The sequence below is a fragment of the Mustelus asterias genome, chromosome 6, assembly GCF_964213995.1.
Source record: "Mustelus asterias chromosome 6, sMusAst1.hap1.1, whole genome shotgun sequence".
Lineage (NCBI taxonomy): Eukaryota > Metazoa > Chordata > Chondrichthyes > Carcharhiniformes > Triakidae > Mustelus > Mustelus asterias.
The window spans coordinates 118,496,827-118,519,888 of record NC_135806.1 but is presented as its reverse complement, the minus strand read 5'-3'; the positions used below and the strand labels follow the sequence as shown (position 1 = coordinate 118,519,888).

At 45.0% G+C, this 23,062-nt stretch overlaps 1 protein-coding gene across 1 annotated transcript in view; it reads left to right on the top strand.

The window, feature by feature from the left end:
• cfap96 (cilia and flagella associated protein 96) overlaps positions 1-12,026 on the top strand; it is a 34,878-nt gene extending 22,852 nt beyond the window's left edge. The window contains exons 5-6 of the mRNA XM_078215048.1: positions 6,604-6,764; positions 11,975-12,026. Of these exons, the coding sequence (XP_078071174.1) occupies positions 6,604-6,764; positions 11,975-12,026 (213 nt within the window). The remainder of the gene's footprint in view (positions 1-6,603; positions 6,765-11,974) is intronic.
• The last annotated feature ends 11,036 nt before the right edge of the window (positions 12,027-23,062 follow it).

Here is a 23,062-nt window from a genome sequence, read left to right as displayed (position 1 = left end):
CCAGAGCCTATCCACCATCTTCCACAAGGCATAAGTCAGGAGTGTGATGGAATACTCCCCACTTGCCTGATTGGGTGCAGCTCCAACAACACTCAAGAAGCTTGACACCATCCAGGACAAAGCAGCCTGCTTGATTGGCACCACCTCTACAAACATTCAATCTGCTCCACCACCGACGCTCAGTAGCAGCAGTGTGTAATATCTACAAGAGGCACTGCAGCAATTCACCAAAGATCCTTAGACAGTACCTTCCAAACCAAGACCACTTCCATCTAGAAGAACAAGGGCAGCAGATAAATGGGAACATCACCACCTACAAGTTCCCCTCCAAGCCACTCACCATCCTGACTTGGAAATATATCGCCATTCCTTCGCAGTCGCTGGGTCAAAATCCTGGAATTCCTTCCCTAACGGCATTGTGGGTCAACGCATAGAACATGGACTGCAGCGATTCAAGAAGGCAGCTCACCACCACCTTCTCAAGGGCAACTAGGGATGGGCAATGAATGCTGGCCAGCCAGCGACACCCATGTCCCACGAATGAATAAAAAAAAACTTCCACCATAGAACCTACAGTGCAGAAAGAGGCCATCTGGTCCATCGAATCTGAACTGACTCTCCAAAAGAGCATCCCGCCCTATTCCTGTAACCCCGCATATTGAGCATGACTAATCGAACTAACCTATACATCTTTGGACACTGAGGGGCAATTTAGCATGGCCAATCCACCTAACCTGCACATCTTTGTGGGAGGAAACTGGATCACCCGGAGGAAACCCACACAGATACGGGAAGAACATGCAGACTCCACACAGACAGTGACTCAAGGCCGGAATCGAACCCGGGTCCCAGGCACTATTAGGCAGTAGTGCCTAACCACTGTGCCGCCCATAATGGTAAAAGTAAAGTAAAGTTAAGTAAAGTTTATTTATTAGTCACAAGTAAGGCTAACATTAACACTGCAATGAAGTTACTGTGAAATTCCCCTAGTCGCCACACTTGGGTGCCTGTTAGCGTCAATGCATCTAACCGGCACATCTTTCAGACCGTGGCAGGAAACCGGAGCACCCGGAGGAAACCCTTGTTGACTGATGCATTGATAAAAATATCAGCAAAATCAGAACTGAAAAGAACTGTAAAAATTAAAAGCAGGAAAAGTGGCTGGGAAACTGCAAACTTCTGAAAATAACCAATTCTGAATGAGACAGGAGAAGCTACAAATGGAAAAGAATCGGTGTTCAGAATTTAACGTCTCTCCCTAAAGCTGGGAGTGGGCTGACAGTTGGGACGTAAAATTGGGCAGAAGGGGCACATGGCTGTCACCTATTCACCTCCGCTGATAAACCATTTCGGCCTACCAGTAGGCTGTGATTCTTTGTAATTGAAGGCAGATTAATTTTAATCATATCATTAACTTCTGGTTCAGTCTTAGCTTGAAAACCAATGGCTTCAGCTGCTTCCTCATCCTTAAAGCCCTGAGCTTCATATCTCTAAAATAGGTGGTACTGTGACACTTGTCGACATCACCATCGACCTTGAAGATCGTAATACCTGTCTTGAAGCCTGATGCTCTCACCTGAATCTATTTTTCAGTCTTTTGCTACTGCCACCTCCTTCCTAACACTAGCCGTACATCATTGCTGCTGTATACCTCTTTGGGAATGCTGTCTAGTCATGACATGATTCCACCCCCCCTTCCCCACCCCATATCGCAACATTCAATTACAAGGTTCAAAGCCTTACCCACTGAACAAAATCTATTTTAAAGCACTTCAACTGCTTTCATTTCACTGAACTGTCTGCACTCACGTTGGAGCTGAACGTTAACTCTTCAGTTCCATTTCTATAAACTGTGATACTTTTACAGAAAGATCAAATCCTCGACGGACCATTTCGATTGAACCTTTATCCGAAGGAATACTTTGATAGTAACCCCTACCGGACTGAAAGGATTTTACCTCCAATAAAGCCAGCTCCACCAGTAAAAAAAATAGAAACACCTTTCAAGCCTCCTTCTCCTGGAAAATCGGTACGTATGTGATTTTACAGCTTTGGTCAGGATCATTGTGCTATGACAGGAACAGAAATCTGCTGGGAGAAAGTCCAACAGGAAGGTGTTGGGAAAACGTACACAGCTTTGTGAGGTGTCAAGATATTCAAGGACTTTGGAGAGTCCATATGATCCTTCTATCGAGTGACCGTATGGATTCCGAACGTGAACTCTTTTTTTGAAAGAGTAACCAAGAAGGTAGATGAGGGCAGTGCAGTTGATGTTGTCTACATGGACTTTAGCAAGGCCTTTGACAAGGTATCACATGGTAGGTTGTTGCATAAGGTTAAATCTCACAGGATCCAGGATGAGATACAAAACTGGCTTGATGACAGAATGTGGAGATGCCGGCGTTGGACTGGGGTAAGCACAGTGAGAAGTCTCACAACACCAGGTTAAAGTCCAACAGGTTTATTTGGTAGGAAATACCATAAGCTTTCGGAGCGCTGCCCCTTCGTCAGATGGAGTGGTTATCTGTTCTCAAACAGTCAATCAAACAGACTGTTTGAGAACAGATAACCACTCCATCTGACGAAGGGGCAGCGCTCCGAAAGCTTATGGTATTTCCTACCAAATAAACCTGTTGGACTTTAACCTGGTGTTGATGACACAAGACAGAGGGTTGATGTAGAGAGTTGTTTTTCAAACTGGAGGCCTGTGACCAGCAGTGTGTCTCAGGGATCGGTGCTGGGTCCACTGTTATTTGTCACTTATATTAATAATTTGGAATTTAGGAGGCATGGTTAGTAAGTTTGGTGACCAAGATTGGTGACATTGTGTTCAGTAAAGAAGGTTATCTAGGATTGCAAATGGGATCTTGATCAATTGAGCCAGTGGGCTGATGAATGGCAGATGAAGTTTAACTTAGATAAATGCGAGGTGATGCATTTTGGTAGATCAAACCAGGGCAGGACTTAATCTATTAATGGTAGGGCGTTGGGGAGAGTTATAGAACAAAGAGATAGAGTCATAGAGGTTTACAGCATGGAAACAGGCCCTTCGGCACAACTTGTCCATGCCGCCCTTTTTTTTTAAAACCTCTAAGGTAATCCCAATTGCCCGCATTTGGCCCATATCCCTCTCTCCCCATCGTACCCATGTAACTATCTAAATGCTTTTTAAAAGACAAAATTGTACCCGCCTCTACTACTATCTCTGGCAGCTTGTTCCAGACACTCACCACCCTCTGTGTGAAAAAATTGCCCCTCTGGACGCTTTTGTATCTCTTCCCTCTCACCTTAAGCCTATGCCCTCTAGTTTTAGGCTGCCCTACCTTTGGGAAAAGATATTGACTATCTAGCTAATCTGAGCCCCTCATTATTTTATAGACCTCTATAAGATCACCCCTCAGCCTCCAACGCTCCATCGAAAAAAGTCCCAGTCTATCCAGCCTCTCCTTGTAACTCAAACCATCAAGTCCCAGTAGCATCCTAATAAATCTTTTCTGCACTCTTTCTAGTTTAATAATATCCTTTCTATAATAGGGTGACCAGAATTGCACACAGTATTCCAAGTGTGGCCTTACCAATGTCTTGTACAACTAGTAGAGGCGGGTACAATTTTATCTTTTAAAAAGCGTTTAGACAGTTACATGGGTAAGATGGGTATGGAGGGATATGGGCCAAACGCGGGCAATTGGGACTAGCTTACTGGTGAAAAAGGGGTGGCAAGTTGGGCCGAAGGGCCTGTTTCCATGCTGTAAGCCTCTATGACTCTATGATTCTCTGCACAGATGCTGCCAGACTGGCTGAGTTTATCCAGCATTTTCTGTTTTCATTTTAAATAAATAGACAAGTGCTTTCAGAATTCAAAGTGACCTTGCAAAAAGGGCAAAGATACAAATTATAGCAGTCGGCCTCAAGAATTCAAAGTAATTCCATATACAATCTGTAAAGCAGCAGGATATGTGTTCAGTGGTTGTACAAGAGAGTGAATTTAAATTTGTAAATCCAAACTTAATATACCTGAGAGAACTTGATTAATGGGAAAAATCAGTTAGAAATAAAAAGTTTGAGAATTTGACTGTGGAAACTACCTCACATTGCCAAATAATGGGCTAAGTATGCAGTTGTAATATGAGGGTTTCCTGAGCTAGGAGGGGACATGAGAAGTCCTTGGCGGGTCGGATCAAGGAAAACCCCAAGGCTTTTTACTCTTATGTGAGGAATAAAAGAATGACCAGGGTGAGGTTAGGGCCGGTCAAGGACAGTAGTGGGAACTTGTGTATGGAGTCAGTAGAGATAGGCGAGGTGATGAATGAATACTTTTCTTCAGTGTTCACCAAGGAGAGGGGCCATGTTTTTGAGGAAGAGAAGGTGTTACAGGCTAATAGGCTGGAGGAAATAGATGTTCGGAGGGAGGATGTCTTGGCAGTTTTGAATAAACTGAAGGTCGATAAGTCCCCTGGGCCTGATGAAATGTATCCTAGGATTCTTTGGGAGGCGAGGGATGAGACTGCAGAGCCTTTGGCATTGATCTTTGGGTCCTCGCTGTCCACGGGGATGGTGCCAGAGGACTGGAGAATGGCGAATGTTGTTCCTCTGTTTAAGAAAGGGAATAGAAATGACCCTGGTAATTATAGACCGGTTAGTCTTACTTCGGTGGTTGGTAAATTGATGGAAAGGGTCCTTAGGGATGGGATTTACGACCATTTAGAAAGATGCGGATTAATCCGAGATAGTCAGCACGGATTCGTGAAGGGCAAGTCGTGCCTCACAAATTTGATAGAATTTTTTGAGGAGGTAACTAAGTGTGTTGATGAAGGTAGGGCAGTTGATGTCATATACATGGATTTTAGTAAGGCGTTTGATAAGGTCCCCCATGGTCGGCTTATGATGAAAGTGAGGAGGTGTGGGATAGAGGGAAAGTTGGCCGATTGGATAGGCAACTGGCTGTCTGACCGAAGACAGAGGGTGGTGGTCGATGGAAAATTTTCGGATTGGAGGCAGGTTGCTAGCGGTGTGCCGCAGGGATCAGTGCTTGGTCCTCTGCTCTTTGTGATTTTTATTAATGACTTAGAGGAGGGGGCTGAAGGGTGGATCAGTAAATTTGCTGATGACACCAAGATTGGTGGAGTAGTGGATGAGGTGGAGGGCTGTTGTAGGCTGCAAAGAGACATAGATAGGATGCAAAGCTGGGCTGAAAAATGGCAAATGGAGTTTAACCCTGATAAATGTGAGGTGATTCATTTTGGTAGGACAAATTTAAATGTGGATTACAGGGTCAAAGGTAGGGTTCTGAAGACTGTGGAGGAACAGAGAGATCTTGGGGTCCATATCCACAGATCTCTAAAGGTTGCCACTCAAGTGGATAGAGCTGTGAAGAAGGCCTGTAGTGTGTTAGCTTTTATTAACAGGGGGTTGGAGTTTAAGAGCCGTGGGGTTATGCTGCAACTGTACAGGACCTTGGTGAGACCACATTTGGAATATTGTGTGCAGTTCTGGTCACCTCACTATAGGAAGGATGTGGAAGCGCTGGAAGGAGTGCAGAGGAGATTTACCAGGATGCTGCCTGGTTTGGAGGGTAGGTCATATGAGGAAAGGTTGAGGGAGCTAGGGCTATTCTCTCTGGAGCGGAGGAGGCTGAGGGGAGACTTAATAGAGGTGTATAAAATGATGAAGGGGATAGATAGAGTGAACGTTCAAAGACTATTTCCTCGGGTGGATGGAGCTATTACAAGGGGGCATAACTATAGGGTTCGTGGTGGGAGATACAGGACGGATATCAGAGGTAGGTTCTTTACGCAGAGAGTGGTTGGGGTGTGGAATGGACTGCCTGCAGTGATAGTGGAGTCAGACACTTTAGAAACATTTAAGCGGTTATTGGATAGGCACATGGAGCACACCAGGATGATAGGGAGTGGGATAGCTTGATCTTGGTTTCAGATAAAGCTCGGCACAACATCGTGGGCCGAAGGGCCTGTTCTGTGCTGTACTGTTCTATGTTCTATAACCGGCACAGAAAATTGAACAGATAATTTTGAACTTTCCACCTTGTACTAAAATGGATGGTCACGGACTATGCGCCTGATAACGTTAAAATGTCCCTCTAGTGATTTACAAAGGGAAATGTTGATGAAAAAGTGTAGCCAAAAATTATGACAGGAAACACGTGCTCTGCGCAAGTTTTAGTCATATTGTAGATCTGTGCACAAAAAAGGTACTACTTATTTATCTGTGCAGTTTTAATTTATTTTTATCTGTGAACTGTTAACTCCATACTAAGGTCCTGTGTTTAATGAGTGTTGGTGACGCATGCAAAGGCCCATCGCACAAAAATTTATTGGTTTAAATTTTCCGGGAGCTAATCCAATGAAGCCAGTTGATTTCATCCACCTGTTATATTTCCTTGCTGTGAAGCTCAGACAGGATAACATGATTGTTACATTAATGCCCAATTACATCTGGCTGTTTGGTTCTCTTTATACAAAGCTTACTAATCCCTGTTGACAATTTCAGCTTCAATTCCATTTTTAATAATGTCTTCATTATTATTCTCCTGTTTCAGTAAAGTGAATACTGAGTTCTTTAATGTTCTTTCTCCCATTGTTTCAGCAAGGTGGAATGAAGGCAGGCGCGTTTGATGTTTATCCAACCTATTTCAGTACCCTAAAGAAAGGGGTGAAAGAGGTTCCGACAACTGGTCTAGTTTTCCGACCCAATGCCGGACCTAAGAGCAGGCCAATTCAAAGTGTCCTTGCAACAAATATCCGCAGGTAAACAGTGTCACTCTTCGCTCAATTGTGTATATGTCAGATAAATAATGAGATGTAAGAACACCACCACCTGCAAGTTCCCCACCAAGTCACTCACCACCCTGCTTTGGGTGTCGCCGTTCCTTCATTGTCGCTGGGCCAAAATCCTGGAAGTCCCTCCTTAACTGCAATGTGGATGTAACTACCCCTCAGGGACTGCCACGGTTCAAGAAAGCAGCTCACCACCAAGGACAAATTAGGGATGGGCAATAAATGCTGGCCTAGCCAGCAATGAGCACAGCCTGTGAATTAACTACGAAAAATAATGACCTTGGCCAGGATATTTTGGATGCCGGGATTTTGCGTCTTGCCATCCGCAGAGTCGGCGGGGAACACATCTGCACTGACACTATGGGGCGAATTTTACCGTTCCGCCTGCCACGGGAATCGGAGCAGGTGAGGGGCAGACCATGGAAAGGCCCGTTGACCTCGGGTGGGATTTTACGGGTTTTGGGTTGAACGCGGCTGTAAAATCCCACCCTATCTGCCTCCTAGCGGTTTCACACTCCAGTCAGTGTTAATTGTCTGAACGCAGGACTTCCAGCCCTCACTCAGGAGGAAGCCTCGCCTTAGAGAGCAGCTGGCCAGTCTGATTGGCAGCTCGCTAATTCCTACAGTGGCAGGAACTGAGGTGGACACAAGTGGAAGTCCGTGAAGACGATTAAGCTTAAGTCCCACAAACGCACATAAAGATGAGTTTTCGGGGTTTCAGGACAGGGAGGGTAGGAAAGTCCAGAGGATATGTGTGGGATACTGGGGTTTATGGTGTTGGGGGAGAGCCTGGCGGGAGGGATGGTCTTGTGGTCACTGGACCTTAAAGGGAGGTTGTCTGAAGTTGGAAGAGAGCTTCTAATGGGCTTTCCACCGGAGGCCTAATCCCGTCTTCCTCCACACCTGGGAAATCCTGCCACTGGTATAAAAATTGAGGCTGGGCAGGAAATGGCCCTTAAATAGTCAATAATTGGTCACTTATCAGCCTCAATTGGGGAAAGGGCAGGCCAAGCCTGTCTGATGCCTCACCTACATCAGTGTAAAATCACTGAGAGCTCAGGGTGGGCTCAGTAGAAGCCCATTCATGCCATTCCTCCTCCTTCCCTCCGCATGAAAACCTGCTGGCGGGGAGCGTGAAATTCAGGCCCATGTGATTTCCAATTATTCGTGTCACTTTTGAGGAATCTCATCAGCAGCAAAGCCTACAAGTTTTAGTAATGCGAGTAAGAAACCCCATTGGCCAGCTTATATACAGATTGTGTTTGTACAAGACCTTTGGTCAGGTCACACTGAGAATATTGCGTTTGGCCGGCACCATGGCACAGTGGTTAGCACTGCTGTCTCACAGCGCCAGGGACCCAAGTTCAATTCCCAGCTTGGGTCACTGTCTGTGTGGAGTCTACACATGTTCCCCGTGTCTGCGTGGGTTTCCTCCGGGTGCTCCGGTTTCCTCCAACAGCCCAAAAGACACGCTGGTTAGGTGTATTGGCCATGCTAAATTCTCCCTCAGTGTACCCGAACAGACGCCAGAGTGTGGCGACTAGGGGATTTTCACAGTAACTTCATTGCAGTGTTAATATAAGCCCACTTGTGACACTAATAAAAAATAATAGCTTTGATCCCTACATAGCAACGCTCTCAAGACCTTCATTTATTGCCCATCCCTGATTGACCTTATGAAGCTGGTGTAGGTACCACTATAGTGCTGTTAGGAAGGGAGTGCCAGGATATTAAACCAGTGACTGTGAAGGTCAGAAAGGAGATTTTAGGCAGTGGGTGGTGTGGGTCCCATGCCCTTGTTCTTCTCGATGGCAGAGGTTGTGGGTTTGGAAGGTGAATGAAATAGAGTCTCAGAGGAACGCCACATAAGTTATATCCAACTTTAATAATCTCAGACTGGCTTGGAAAGCTGGGGCTTTTCACTTTGGAAATGCATATCCTTTGGAGTTATCAGATAGAGGTATACAAAATAATTAATGAACTAGACTGTGGTGCATTGATAAATTATTTCAATTGAAGACCAGAGGTCTTTAACTTACCCAAGAGTAAGGTTAGGGGAGATGTTAGCTGGTTGATCTTTTCGCAGAGGATATTAGAACGGCACAGTGGCACAGTGGTTAGCACTGCTGCTTCACAGCTCCAGGGACCCGGGTTCAATTCTGGCCTCAGGTGACTGTGTGGAATTTGCACATTCTCCCTGTGTCTGCATGGGTTTCCTCCAGTTTTCACCCACACTCCAAAGATGTGCGGGTTAGGTTGATTGGCCATACTAAATTGCCCCATAGTGTCAGGGTGATAAATATGTGGGGTTACGGTGATAGGGCCTGGGTGGGGTTGTTTTTGATGTGGACTCGATGAGCCAAATGGCCCCTTTCTGCACTGTAGGGATTCTATGATTCTAAAACAAATTGCTAGCTCTTGCTGACTTTTTGCAGAAGAGATTTGGATTGGCTCCAGGTTGCAAAGGGATCAAACCTTATAGAAATACCAGCTAATACATGGATGGTCAGTTAAGTTATATGGAGACCTTAAACATGTATAAAAAGCAGGAAGTTCGCCAAAGAGATAAAAGTACCAGTTACTGGATGAAGATCTGCAGTCACAGTCATCTGTCTGTACTGACTTTATTGTGACTGTCAAAGTGACGAATGCATTCAACTTTATGGCACACACATTTTAGGCAGCTACATGGTAAACTCTAACATCAGTAGGGTGCAATAAAGGAACGCGTTGGCCAGGTTAGTGGGACATTTTACTGACCAGCTGGAGAATTCAGCACCATTAAGGTAGCAGTGGGTCAGGCAATCCAGCTTTAAATCATTTGTGGCTTTTCCAGGGCGTAATTAATAGCACCTATGTAGCTTTGCGACCTGTTATAGCAACACACCCACTCCTTGCCTTGTATGTACAGATTATGTGTAACCACTTGTGTGGAAATGCCTAACGCTATCATGATGCTTTCACCCAGGCTTATTTCAGGAAATTGTGTCAAGAGTTGGCTTTGGATAACAATGGCCTATCCCTTGTTTAAGAAACAGTCAATGGATGAGATCTTCTGGCTGCTCACGCTGGCTGTATATTCTGGTCCCACTGACAGTGCATCCCTGCTACGGGTTTCCTGGCAATGGGGGGGTGGATCCACTGGGAAATTCCACTGAGAGTGGTGGGACCAGAAGATACTGCTGCTGAGAAACGGAGGGAGGAGGAGGGCAGAAAATCCCGCCAAATGTGTCATTACATTTCCTGGGTGTATTCTGAAGGCCAACACATGGTGGGAATTTAAAGAGCAAATTTCAGGGAAATTACAGAGAATTGTAGAGTAGTGATACTGTGAGATTTCATTATCTTTAATATAGATTGGAATGATATAATATAAAAGACAGAGAGAGGGAAGAGTTTCGGATGTGTGCTCGGTGAATCTTTTTGAGCTGTATGCTTCTGGCCCAATAAGGAAGAAGGCATCGCTGGAACTGGTTCTGGGGAATGAGATGGGTCAAGTAGATCAAGTGTCAGTAAGGGACAATTTAGGAAAGAGTGACCATTGTATCATAGAAATCATAGAAACCCTACAGTGCAGAAGGAGGCCATTCGGCCCATCGAGTCTGCACCGACCACAATCCCACCCAGGCCCTACCCCCACATATTTACCCGCTAATCCCTCTAACCTATGCATCTCAGGACTCTAAGGGACAATTTTTAACCTGGCCAATCAACCTAACCCGCACATCTTTGGACTGGTATCATAAAGTTTATATTAGCAATGAAAAAAGACAAGGAGTAAATTAGAGCAAACTGGATGGACAACTTCAATGGGGTTAGAACAGATATCTCCTGGGTCAATTTGGAATCAAATATTGGCAGACAAACACACAAATTGAACAATCAGATGCCTTTAAGGAGGGCATGGTGTGTAAAGTCAAGGTGCATTCCCAGGAGGAGGAAAGGTAGGGCAAACAAAGCAACAGCTCCCTGGACTGGATGGTATTTTATTTATTTATTAGTGTCACAAGTAGGCTGACATTAACACTGCAATGAAGTTACTGTGAAAATCCCCTAGTCTCCACACTCTGGCACCTGTTCGGGTACACTGAGGGAGAATTTAGCATCGCCAATCCACCTGACCAGCACTTGCTTTGGACTGTGGGATGAAGCTGGAGCACCCGGAGGAAACCTACACAGACACAGGAGGAACATGCAGATTCCACACAGTGACCCAAGCCAGGAATCGAACCCGGGTCCCTGGCACTGTGAGGGAGCAGTGCTAACCACTGTGCCACCGTGTCACCCCCCTGTGTCCAAGAATACTGAGGAAAGTAAAGTTTGAATCTGTGCAGGCACTGGCCACAATCTTCCAATGCTCCCTAGTTACAGGGTTTTGTTCCAGTGAAATTGGGAGATAGGTCGGGGCGGGCAGGTAGGGGGTTGGCAATCCACGTGCTATATTTGACAATCCTCCTTGCCTTCAAACCCACTGGCTGGGGATGGTAAAATTCCACCCAGAGTCTTTCCATTGTGGGGAAAAGCACAATTAGAAGCTATCAATTTTAAGTTAAGGTATCAAATAGGGAATTCAGAAGAAACTCCTTCACACAGAGAATGGTGAGAATGTGGAACTCACTACCACAAGGAGTAGTTGAGGTGAATGTTATTGATGCACTTAAAGGAAAGCTTGATATGCACGCATGAGAGAAAGGAATAGAGGATTATGCTGACAGAGTGAGAAGGGGAATATGGGAATAGACTTGAGAGGTATATAAATGCTAACAAGGACTGCTTGGACCAAATGGTCTGATTACACACTGCATATTCCATGTGATGTGCAGAGAAACAGCTGGTGGGTCAAATACGTTGTTCGTATGCTAAAATTTCCCACGCAAAATAATGACGTACAAACAGAAAAACTCACACATGCAACATACAGGGTGGAAATGTGGAGGAGGGAGGTGCTGTTCTTTCACATCTCTTAAAATGGCTTGGGAAGAAGTATAGAGGATAATTCATCATGGCTGGTGGATAGTTTAAACTGGTGACCACCAAACATACAAGTTCATTTAATCAAAGTAGTTCCATCAAAACAAGAGTTAAGTATAAGAAGCATTGTCTTGAAATGTTATTCATTATTTGTATGCTTTGTGGGAAACTCTTGCAGAACTAAGATTTCTCATTCATTTTCTTTGCAGGGTGGTTAACAACATGAACTACAAGACGGTCCAGCACGTAATGGCTTACTAATGAAAGAGTATATGGCTTGTGAAGTAACAAATATGATCTATAACAAGACTAGCTTGCAAATCAGCTATACACAGAGAGCACTCTCCAGAATCTCCTAGTTCTATCTCAATCATACTATTTAAAACATAATGCAACTTGTGGAGTATGGAAATTTCTCATTCTGAGCCTGTCTGGTGAAATTTTTTTTTGTAAATACTATGCTGCTATAACTAAACAATGTAGAATTACTCAAGTATTTTTGACCATCTTTGTACCTCCTCTGCTAAATGTGATAAGAACAACTTAAACCAGTGCCAATGTTACTCTCTCTCTCTTCATACTGGGGCTGAATTTTGAATGGCCTGAAAGGACAAGGAACACACAGATCACTCATAAGGTAACTAAATTTGGGATGAAAGCAACAAGTACTAAGTTTCTGCCTCATGTAAGTAATGGCAAAAGAACTCTAATGGGAACAGTAGTGTGATTGTGTTATTGGACTGGAAACCCATAAGTCTGGACAAATGGTCCTGATTTCAAATCCCATCTCAGTAGCTCAAGAATTTAAATGCAGTTAATTAAATAAATAAAAGCCAATGTCAGTAAAGGGGACCCGATAATTTTGGGTTGTCATAAAAACCTATCTGGTTCACTAATGTCTGCAGGGAAAGAATTCTGCTGTCTGACCTATATGTAGCAGCAGACCCATAGCAATATCGTTGACTCCTAACTATTCCCTGCAATGACCTAGTGTTATAGTGGTCACGAAGGACATGGGGTGTCATTAATATATCTCTCTGTGGACTTCGTGGAATATGAGTTCCTTATTGTGCGAGTGGGAGCTCACCCAATGAGAAACAAGAGGCGGAACTTTAAAACCCGCACTCACTGCCGGGACCGTGGATTATGTAAGTCCAGAACACGGGCCTTGATTTGTTGTAAACCACAGATACGGCTCTTCCTTTGTTTTAATATGCAGTGTTGTACTGGAGAACTATCCTTGGCAAGGTTATTACATTGGCGATGAAGGTGAACAAGACTTTTTTTTCTTCTTCTACTCCTGGTAACACTTATCATCGAGCAGAAAGCAGCATTTCCTCTCTGGTTGAAAAAAACCCAAACCTTATGACACGAATGGAGAAGACTGGGTTCAATACGTGGGGCGGGATTTTCCAGCCGCGCTTGCCCCAGTGCTGGAAAATTCTGCCGAGGTCAACGGACCTTTGCATGGTCAGTGGCGGGCGGGAAAATACCGCCCATAGAGTGCATGTGCTGCTTCTTCAGGACAAATAACACTGAGGGAGATGAATGACAGTAAGTATCTTACTCCCATCATATGAGACCCTGATATTCAGCATAATAAAAAGGCTGACTTACCCAGGCGTCCCTGATTCGAAGACTTTCAATGAACTTGTAGATTAGCTTAAAATGCACTACAATCGGTATCGTTCAGGCTCACTAATGTTTCTGACCCCGCCGGTGGAGGTCCACACCAGTGGAGATCACTCATGGTCTCCAGCAATGGGGACCAGGCATGATGGCCTCGCTGATGGGATTGGAGGCCATTGATGCCCCCAGGAAGTCTGGGATGGGGGAGTGCCCCTTGGGCAGTGCCAGCCTGGCACTCTGGCACTGCCTTCTGGGCACTCTGGCACTGCCAACCTGGCACACTGGCAGTGCCCAGCGGTCACAGGGCAGTGTCAAGGGGGTGGGGCCTCGTGGAGGTGGGGTCAGACAGAGGTGGAGCCAGACGATTGAGGGGTAGGAGGGGTGGGAAGGAGGGAACCCTGCATGGAGTGGTGGGGCAAGTGTTCAGAGGCTGGGGCTGGCCATCGGGGGTTGGTTGGGGCTCGCAATCAGGAGGCTGGTAGTTGAAGGGGAAGGCATGTCAACCAATCTCCCAGTAGACTGGGAGATCGGCGCATGCGCAGTGGCCTCCTCAGCAGTCTGGTGCCGGCTTCTCGGATGGGATCAGGCTCCCCCCCCCAACATTGGCGTGAATTGCCTGACGACCTCTGTGTTGCACACAGTACCGTAAATTCATTTCACTAAACTCGCCCAAAAACCGGGTGGGAAAACCTCCTGTTTTCCCACACATTGGGCACTTAGTTTTTATTGGAAAAATCAGGCCTGTTGGCTCTATTCTCTCTCCACAGATGCTGTCAGACCTGCTGAGATTTTGGGCCAAGCTTTCCTCCCTGGTTGCAGCAGCAGAGCCCAGAGAGTGCATGCCTAACCAATTGTGAGGCTCCCAGAAAAAAACAGCCCTGCACTGAGACTAACATATGAAAAGGAATAGTAAAATAAGGAATAGTAAAATTCAAATTGCAGGGGAACACAGGCTGTTTATTTTCAGAGACACTACCTGGTTTATGCTGAGTGCGGGTGGTATGCCATTTTCGTATCATCACATCCAGAAAAGGAAAATATATTTGTATGCTGATGTTATTTTGTTCAAAACAGATAGCAGCAGAAGGTGGGATAATCAGTGAACTAAAGAAAGAATTGATCATGGGAAAAGCGGAGTTTGAACAGGATTAATGTATTGGCTCAGGATTATAAATACAGACAGTCCACTGGATTGGAGCACGTGGGGGAGGGGTGATTTTCAACTTACCGCCTCAAGATAAAAATGGTATTTTGGGTTAGGAACCTATGGTAGAAACTTTCCAATGTTATATTCCAATGATTTGTGGGTATCGGATTCTTAGTGGTCAATTTACACCCCACAGCCACTTGTGCTATTTTCTCGATTGGAAAGTGGGATGAAGAAAATTCACAATGTTTACATTAAACAAAGTTAAGATTCTGCCCTTGTAATAATTTTGAGTTTGGATCAGTAGCAGAGGTCCCAGTGAGATAATGAGATAAGTTTTTGAATTACAGTGATTACGCAGAGCCTGTCTGAAACACCAATTGGCCACTGGGTGAGTATATCTATCAGCATAGGATTGAGGTTAGAAGCAGTTAAAACCACTTGCCTCGGTACAAATACAAACTCAAAAATAAGATTGTAATCAAATTTCCCAACAGAAGGCAGTTTAGTGACATGATAAATCCAGTTTAAAAATCGTCTACAATTTTGTTGCACAGTGACCATTTTTTCTCCATGTATACTATTCTGCATGATTATAAAACACATGGTCATAATTGGAATTTGCTGTTAGTAACTTATTATTCTACTCCTTTGGTGTATTGAAGATTCCCTTTGCTTTTTAAAACATCCACAAAAAACTGGCAGCCACCCAAATTCCAGAATTTAGCATAATTGCCAAAACATTTTTTATTTGCTCATGTTTAAAAGATGTTTCTGATAATAGAGCTGAAAGTTAAATTTTACAAGTACATTTCACAACAGCACACCTTGCTTCTACTTGCACCATCAACGTGCATATACAAATGAGACCTCTGGGATTTAACGCATTTCTGTAACAAATGCAGTGCACAGATCCATGTATATATATAAATACAAAGGGGATATCGCCCACGATGGCACTTCTGTGATCACATGGTCCATACAGCTGCTACAATATTCTGTTCTTCAGATATTTGGGCGCAAACTGATCAGAATTTCACTTTCATCTTGCTTTCGTCTTGAGGACCTGCCACCTATAGGATAATAAAAAGAAGAATTGCAAAGCAATACATAAAGATCATTTAATGAAATCATTATTACAGGTACAGTGGGCGGGATTTTACGGCCTCACTCGTCCCAAAACCGTAAAGTCCTGCCTGAGGTCAACGGATCTTCCCATGCTCCACCCCACGCCCGTGGCAATTCCCATCGCGGGCGGGCCGGTAAAATTCCAGCCAGTGTCTCAAATCTGACTGTCAAAAAACCGGAGTTGTCTGAAAGTGGACATTTTTAGAATGTGCCTTGCATCAATTTCAATTGAGCAGAATCTAAAAAATTATTACCTGGACAATTTGGCTCGGCAGTGCATTGGCATTGGAGTACCACGCCCCATGCAACCCTTGATCCCACCCTACTCAGCTTGGCCCGTACCTCCCACTGAAACGGCGGACCTGAAAATCCAACAAAGGCCAAGGGTTTGAGACACTCTACCTGTATAACAACTTGGTTTCTATCAGCTTTCCTTTCTTGATGGCCCAGCAGCTGTGATTCCTTTCAAGTTGGGATTTCTAATATAAATTAATCATCTGTTGCACCCTTAAAATAATTTTAAAAAACACAAACAAGTATCTTTAAACAAATAAGAGCACCTGCAAAGTGTTGCAAAGATGGGAGGGTCAGCAGGGAGATTCGTTCATTCTTTCACAGAAGGTGTGTATTTCCAAAAGAATTTATCTGAAATCAGTAAAGTTTGGATTTCTCGAGGCTAGTGCTAATGACTGGCATAGTCTGAGCTCCAAAATATAATCTGTTGCTATGGGTATCGAAATGGGTCCCAGCCATGCATGTATTTGAGGTGTGGGGATCTGCGGAACATTCCTTGTTCCAGTACTACTCAGAACTCTTTCCTCAACTATTTTTCCGGTACATCAATGACTCACCAGTCTTGTTTTCCGTTCTTTTCCTGAATTGGAAAACGTCATCAACTTTGCTTCCAATTTCCACCTTTCTCACCCTCACACGGTCCATCTCCAACTCTTCCCTTCTTTTTCTCAATTTCTTTGTCTCCATTTCTGGAGATAAGCTATCCACAAATATTCATGATAAGTTCGCGGATCACGACATTTGCCAACTACATTTCCTCAGACCCGATACCCTGTAAGGATTCCATTACATTCTCCCAGTTTCTCCATCGCCATTGCATCTGCTCGAGCAGCGCAGCGGGCTGGGGGAACATCAGGGGAGGCCGTTTTGTGGGCTTCCCACTGGGCACCACGGCCTCTGTGAGTCTCAGGCACTAAGATTTCCAGGATAATCAGCTCCATGCTGGAAATCAGGGTGGGGCTGATGACAATATGGAAATTGCTATTTCCATTTGATTAGACTGGGACTGAAGTCTCTGGGCCCGCGAGTGTCCCCCCGCCCCCCACCGCCAGGAGTTCACACTGCTCTCTTAACAGAGAACAGGCGGCCGACCCCGCTGGAGGGAAGAGAAGCCATTGAGACCCTCTCCAGGAGGTTGGGGGTGAGTGGGGCTGTCCGTTGGGCAGTGCCAGCCTAGCACCCAGACACTGCCCAAGGGGCACCTTGACACTGCCCACTGTGTGTGTGGGCCTGGACGATGAGGAAAGAGGAGGTTAAAACGGCATCTCCTGTGCTTATATGGGAAGGAGATGGGATGCTGGGGGTGTTGAAGGTGTGGATCAGGGTGTCACAGGCCTATTGGGGGCAGGGACTAATGGGGTGGAGCCTAGTGGGAGCAATTGGTGGGCGGGTGGGTGGGGTGCTGCTGCCACTCTGCACTGGGACTGCAGGCAGAGGAAGGAAAGAGGTGATTGGGGCTGGCCATCTGGGTGGGGAGGTGGGGGGTTGGTTTGCAAGGCCAGCATTGAAGGGCCATAGGGCTGGCCAGCAATCGGGAAGGCCAGTGATCAGGAGGCCGGCAATGCGGGGCCACTACGCATGCACTGATCTCCGCACTGACAGATTGGCACATGCGCAGTGGCCCGCTCAGCGCTATGCTGCCGGCCTCTTGGGGAGGAATAGGCCTCACCCTCAGATTTCCAGAGTGAAACACGCTAGGGCACTCTGTGATGCACAGAATGTCGGAGATTCATTCTGGAAATCACACTAAAAAAAACAGTGGGATTTACTCCCAGTTTCCCGTAAATTGGGGACTTCGAACTTTTTTGAGGATCCTGGCCATGACCTCCTGTTCCCCATCACTGTGGATGGAAGGGCCCTGGACTGTGTATGACCCATTTCTTGCAATTTTGCTCTCACCCCTTCCCTTCCCTCGCAGAACCATGGAATCTCCTTGCCCTCCTTCCCAGAACCACAGAATCCCCTTGCCCTCACCTTTCACCCTGCCAGCCTCTGTAGTCATTAGATCATTTTTGTCACCATCAACATGGTGTCACTCTCAAATAGATCCCCCCCCACTTTCAGCATTCCGAAGGGACCATTCCCACTGTGACGCCCTGATCCACACCTTCAACACTCCCAGCACCCCATCTCCTTCCCACGGCACCTTTCCATGTAAGCACAGGAGATGCCGTTTTAACCTCCTCTCTCTTCATCGTCCAAGGCCCAATCACCAATTCCAGCTGAAACAGCAATTTGCCTGTGCTTCTTTCAATTTAGTACACTGTGTCCACCGCACACAATGCAATCTCCTCTTCATTGGAGAGGTCACCATTTTGCAGAACACTTCTGTTCAGTCTGCAAGCATGACCCTGAGTTTCTGATGGCCTGCCCCTTTAATTCTCCACCTTGCTCTCACCCTGACATCTCTGCCCTTGGCCTGCTGCACTGTTCCAGCGAAGCTCAATGTAAGTTTGAGGGTCAACAATTCAGTCTTTCAATTAGACACTTTACAGCCTGTAATCTCTGCTCCTTCCAACTTTTATCCTTTGCATGTTTCAGCTTTTCTCTTGTTTCAGCTTTCAGTCAGTAGCACGCCTGCTCTAGATCCATCTTTTGGCTCTCTGTTTCTTTTCTTGCCCTGTTATTCATTCTGTCAGTTAATCTCTCCTGTCCCCCCACCCTATCACAGACCTTCCTTTTGTCCTTGTTCCATCCCCCCCATAAAACCTATCACAACTCTAACTTTTTCCTGTTCTGATGAAAGGTCATCAACCTGAAATGTTAACTCTGTTTCTCTCTCCACAGATGCAGCCTGATGAGCTGAGTATTTCCAGCATTTTCTGGTTTTACCAAGACTTAGCTTAACTGGTAGCAAGAGGGCTCTCCCCATCATCCTCTTCACGTAGATCTGGAATCTCAGCACCATCAGATGCTGCCCTCCAGGTGGTGAGGAAGAGAATGCCACCCACCTCTTTCTGGGAAGCACCTTTGCGATGAAAGGAAAGAGATGGAGTGGACATTTTGCTGTGGTTTCATTGTGAGTAGCTCCGTGACCCAGGACCCTGTGCTCTATGGGCTGTTTCCAGGGACACACACACTGAGACAACATTAGCTATAGCTGGAGGACCATCAATATGGTGAAAGATGCTCTTTGGTCTGCCCAATATTTGTTGGCCTTCCAGTGCAAGGAGCTGTCGGTGACCAAGTTCGGCAGACTGGCACATTCCAAGATCCAGGCTACGTGCTGAAGAATGCTCGGGGAAGCCACAACAAATGCTCAATGAGGAAAGGTCACACTCTAAGGCCCACCCGCCATAGTACACCAAAGAGTTGTAACCGTGTAAAATCGCTTGGGCTGTGTGCACCAGAGAATGACTGAAATAATATGTAAAGTTAAGGTGACCTGTAATTGTATGTGAAATAAAGCACTAGAGCATGCCACATACCAAGAAAATTGAACTGTATTGCATTTTATCGGATGTCAAATTTGAACTGTTATGTGATTTTTTTCTTTACAAATTATATAAAGTGTGTTTTTTATTTTAATAATGAATAAATTGTTAATTTTATAATATCCTTACTGATAGATATAAAGTTAAATATTTCTGTACAGAATAAATTTACGCCCTGGTATATCAGCTCCACTTACCATCCACCCAATTTTCTCCATTCTTTCCTAATGGTGCTGTCAGAGGATTACAGCTCCCCTGGCTCTGGTAGTTCCCCAGCATTTCACCCAAGTGGCATTTTCTGTATATAAGCCTAGCTAATGAATATTAATGTACTTTCCAACAATAGAGGGTATCACAGGCCGTATCACAATGGTCAAAATATTGCCTGCTCCAACATTAAGCAAATTGACCACTGAATCACAGAACTTTTACAGTGTAGAAGAAAGCCATTCAGCCCTTCAAGTCTGCATTGACTTGCTGAAAGACTCCTCTGCCTGATTCCTGTAATCTTACACATTCATTCTTGTCAGGTAACAATCTAATTGCCTTTTGAATACCTCGATCGAACCTGTCTTCACCACCCTCTCAGGGAGTTTGTTCCAGACTCCAACCACTCGATGAAAATTATTTTCTTCACTTCATTTTTCCTCCTTTTGCCAGTCAATTGAAATCTTTGCTTTCCATTTCTTGATGCTCTCTGGAGTGGGAACGGTTTCTCATTATTTACCCTGATCATACTCCTCAGGGTCTTGAATACCACTACCAAGTCTCTTCTCAGCCTTCCTTTCTCCGAGGAAAACAGCCCCACTCTCTTCAATCTTCTCATAGCTACAGTTCCTTATCCTTGGAATAACTCTTGTGAATTTCCTCTGTACTCTCTCCAATGCCTTCACATCCTTCCTCAAGTATGGCACCCAGAACTGGACACAGTACTCCAGATGAGGCCTAACTATTGTGTATTACAGGTTCAATATGACCTCCTTACTCTTGTAATCAGTGCCTTTGCTTAAAAAACCTCAGATACCATGAAACACAGTTCGTCATTTCTGTATAGTGATTGAATCCAGTGCCAAAAAAAAGAGACTAATCGCTGAGTTTACTGCATTGCCAGTAGAAAGTAAACAAATTACCTTCAGGTTCTCGTAGATAAAACCATCCGAATTCTGAAACTTCCAGTTGATTTCTTTTCCCAAAATGGTTGAAGCACTTTTCTCATCTGATCCACGTGAATGCTGCTTGACACTGAGTAATGGTAAGCTTTGATCATTCAGTAGATGTGATGCATCCCCTGATCCACCGACATTATTCTGTACTTTCCTAAAGGTAAAGATTGCAACATAGGATACTTATTGGAAAAAGTGCCACTAAAACACTCGAACCATTGTGATGACACTGACAAAACTGATCTTTAATTTCTTGTTAAATGCAATGTTCCTAATCGGACAAATACTGTTGCTGTTAGGAACAGGAATCTAATCCACTCCTTTGACATTTCTCTAATCAGTGCTATAAAGAGGCATCAACTTGCTAATTTTAATAGGTCAGGAGCTGCTGTTAAGATAGAGGATAAAGGAGCATTATATAGCACAGTGAGGGAGGATTTTAAACTTTGAATCTTCCTCATATTCTCCCTGTGAATCTTGCCCAAAATCTTAAATTTGTGTCTCCCAGTCCTTGAACCATCAGCTAATGGGAAGAATTTTTCCTTGCCTACCTTATCTATGCCTGTGGTAATCTTGTACACCTGTAATAAATCTCTCCTCAATGGCCTTTTCTTTGATCCAAGGAGAACAACCCCAAGCTTTCGCTCACTTCTCAGCCTTTTGGCTAAGAATCAAGCCTCAGATCCAGCCCAAGATCAGGTGTGATGTCTTCTTTTGTCAGCTTGGATCTTGTTTGTCTCTTTTGTGGGGACCGTGAACTGGATTCAAATTGAATTTGGTTTTTGGAGCAAGAAAGATGGATTTGGATTTGTCTGGTCCACTCTGAGCATTGGCTATGCAATTTTAATAATGGAATTTTTTTTGTTTTAAACTGTAACACAAATGCCCCCCACCCCACCCCAGCATCGGCCCAACACCCTCCCAACACCCCTCAACCCCCCCCCCCCCCCCCCCCCCCGGCATCCCTGGAAGTATTCTGGTGATTCAGTTGCAGTCGAGGCTGGAAACAAGCTCCAGTCAATTCAAACCTAATCTCTTTCTGGCAGTTCAGTTCTGTCAAATTTCCACTGAGTCAAAAGGACAACCTGATTATCACTGACGGACACCTTGTTCATGAGCAAAGCCTAACCAATTCTCGGAGTACCATGTACTCTTTGTGAGCCATGTCTATCACATTGCTGTTAGTTTTTAATCAGACTCTGTGCATCTTCAGAGGTTTCAAATCCCTCAGACATCCGACAGTGAGCAAATGTTTTGAAACTCGAGTCTACTCACCAGTCTGTGACTGTTGTACTGAGTAGTGAGACTTCATCATCATGCATTGTGTCTCTGTATCTTTGCTCCCCATGCAGTTCCACAAAATTGCTTCTAATCTCAGCAACATTGGTTTGATCTGCAGAATAATAGACAGTAAAAAATATTTAGATATGGTACTTAAAAGCCCCCTAAATATCCATTCCCATTCTCAGACAAATTGGAATTGCTCAATAGACAGCAAGTTATGCCAGGGATTCTGGTGACATAATTATCAAACCCCGAATGATTCATGAATGACAACTTGCAAATATTAGCAACCAACACGCACGTGTTATTTGTTAACCTCTGTCTCATTATTCCTAAATTTTGTCATCTCCCCTTAAGGTGTCAATCTCTTACATTGGGAAGTCTCATTTTCAGAGGATTACCTTCACAGGGTTTTGTGGTTAGGAGGAAGGATGGATTAGATCGGGTTAAGAAATGGTGAAATCTGGCCAATGAGTGTTTGAATGTTAGACAGAAAGACCTCAATGAGAGTTTAAGGATAGTCTGTCCTTTCCACTTGCGACCTGGCCCAGAGGTTTCCAGGCCAATAGTGACAGGCTGAGAGGGGGGATGATTGGCAAAATGGTCAGGGAAGGTGTTCCCGACCTCCTCCCGCCACCGTGCTATTTTGCCGGTGGGGTGGTGGGAAATCAGCTGCTCACTAATTGTACATAGAACATAGAACATTACAGCGCAGTACAGGCCCTTCGGCCCTCGATGTTGCGCTGACCAGTGAAACCAATCTAAAGCCCATCTAACCTACACTATTCCAATATCATCCATGAATTGTCCTACTTAAGTGGCAAATTAAGTGCCACCTGTCACTTGATCCACGTCAGGAAGGCCTGCCGCTGCACGAGGAGACCACCTGGTGAAACCTGGCAACCACCCAGCTGGCTCTGTAATGGGCACGCCATAGCCAACAGAAGGGCCCCCGGCACCAATGGCTGCCTCCTTGCCGGCTCCTGTTACACTCCTAGACTTCACTTACCCTTCTGCAAAGGCACACACCCATTGATGAAATCTCACCCAGGTACAGCTACAGCATCGGCCACTGCCAGTGGTAGCACTGCTGGAGGCTCTAAAACATTAACGTTGCTGTGATCTGTACACAGAAGTTGTCTGACTTTTTCGTGCTCCCAGAATTTTCAGCATTCATTAAAGAAGTTAGCAGCAGGAATTCTCTGACCTCGTCCGCAG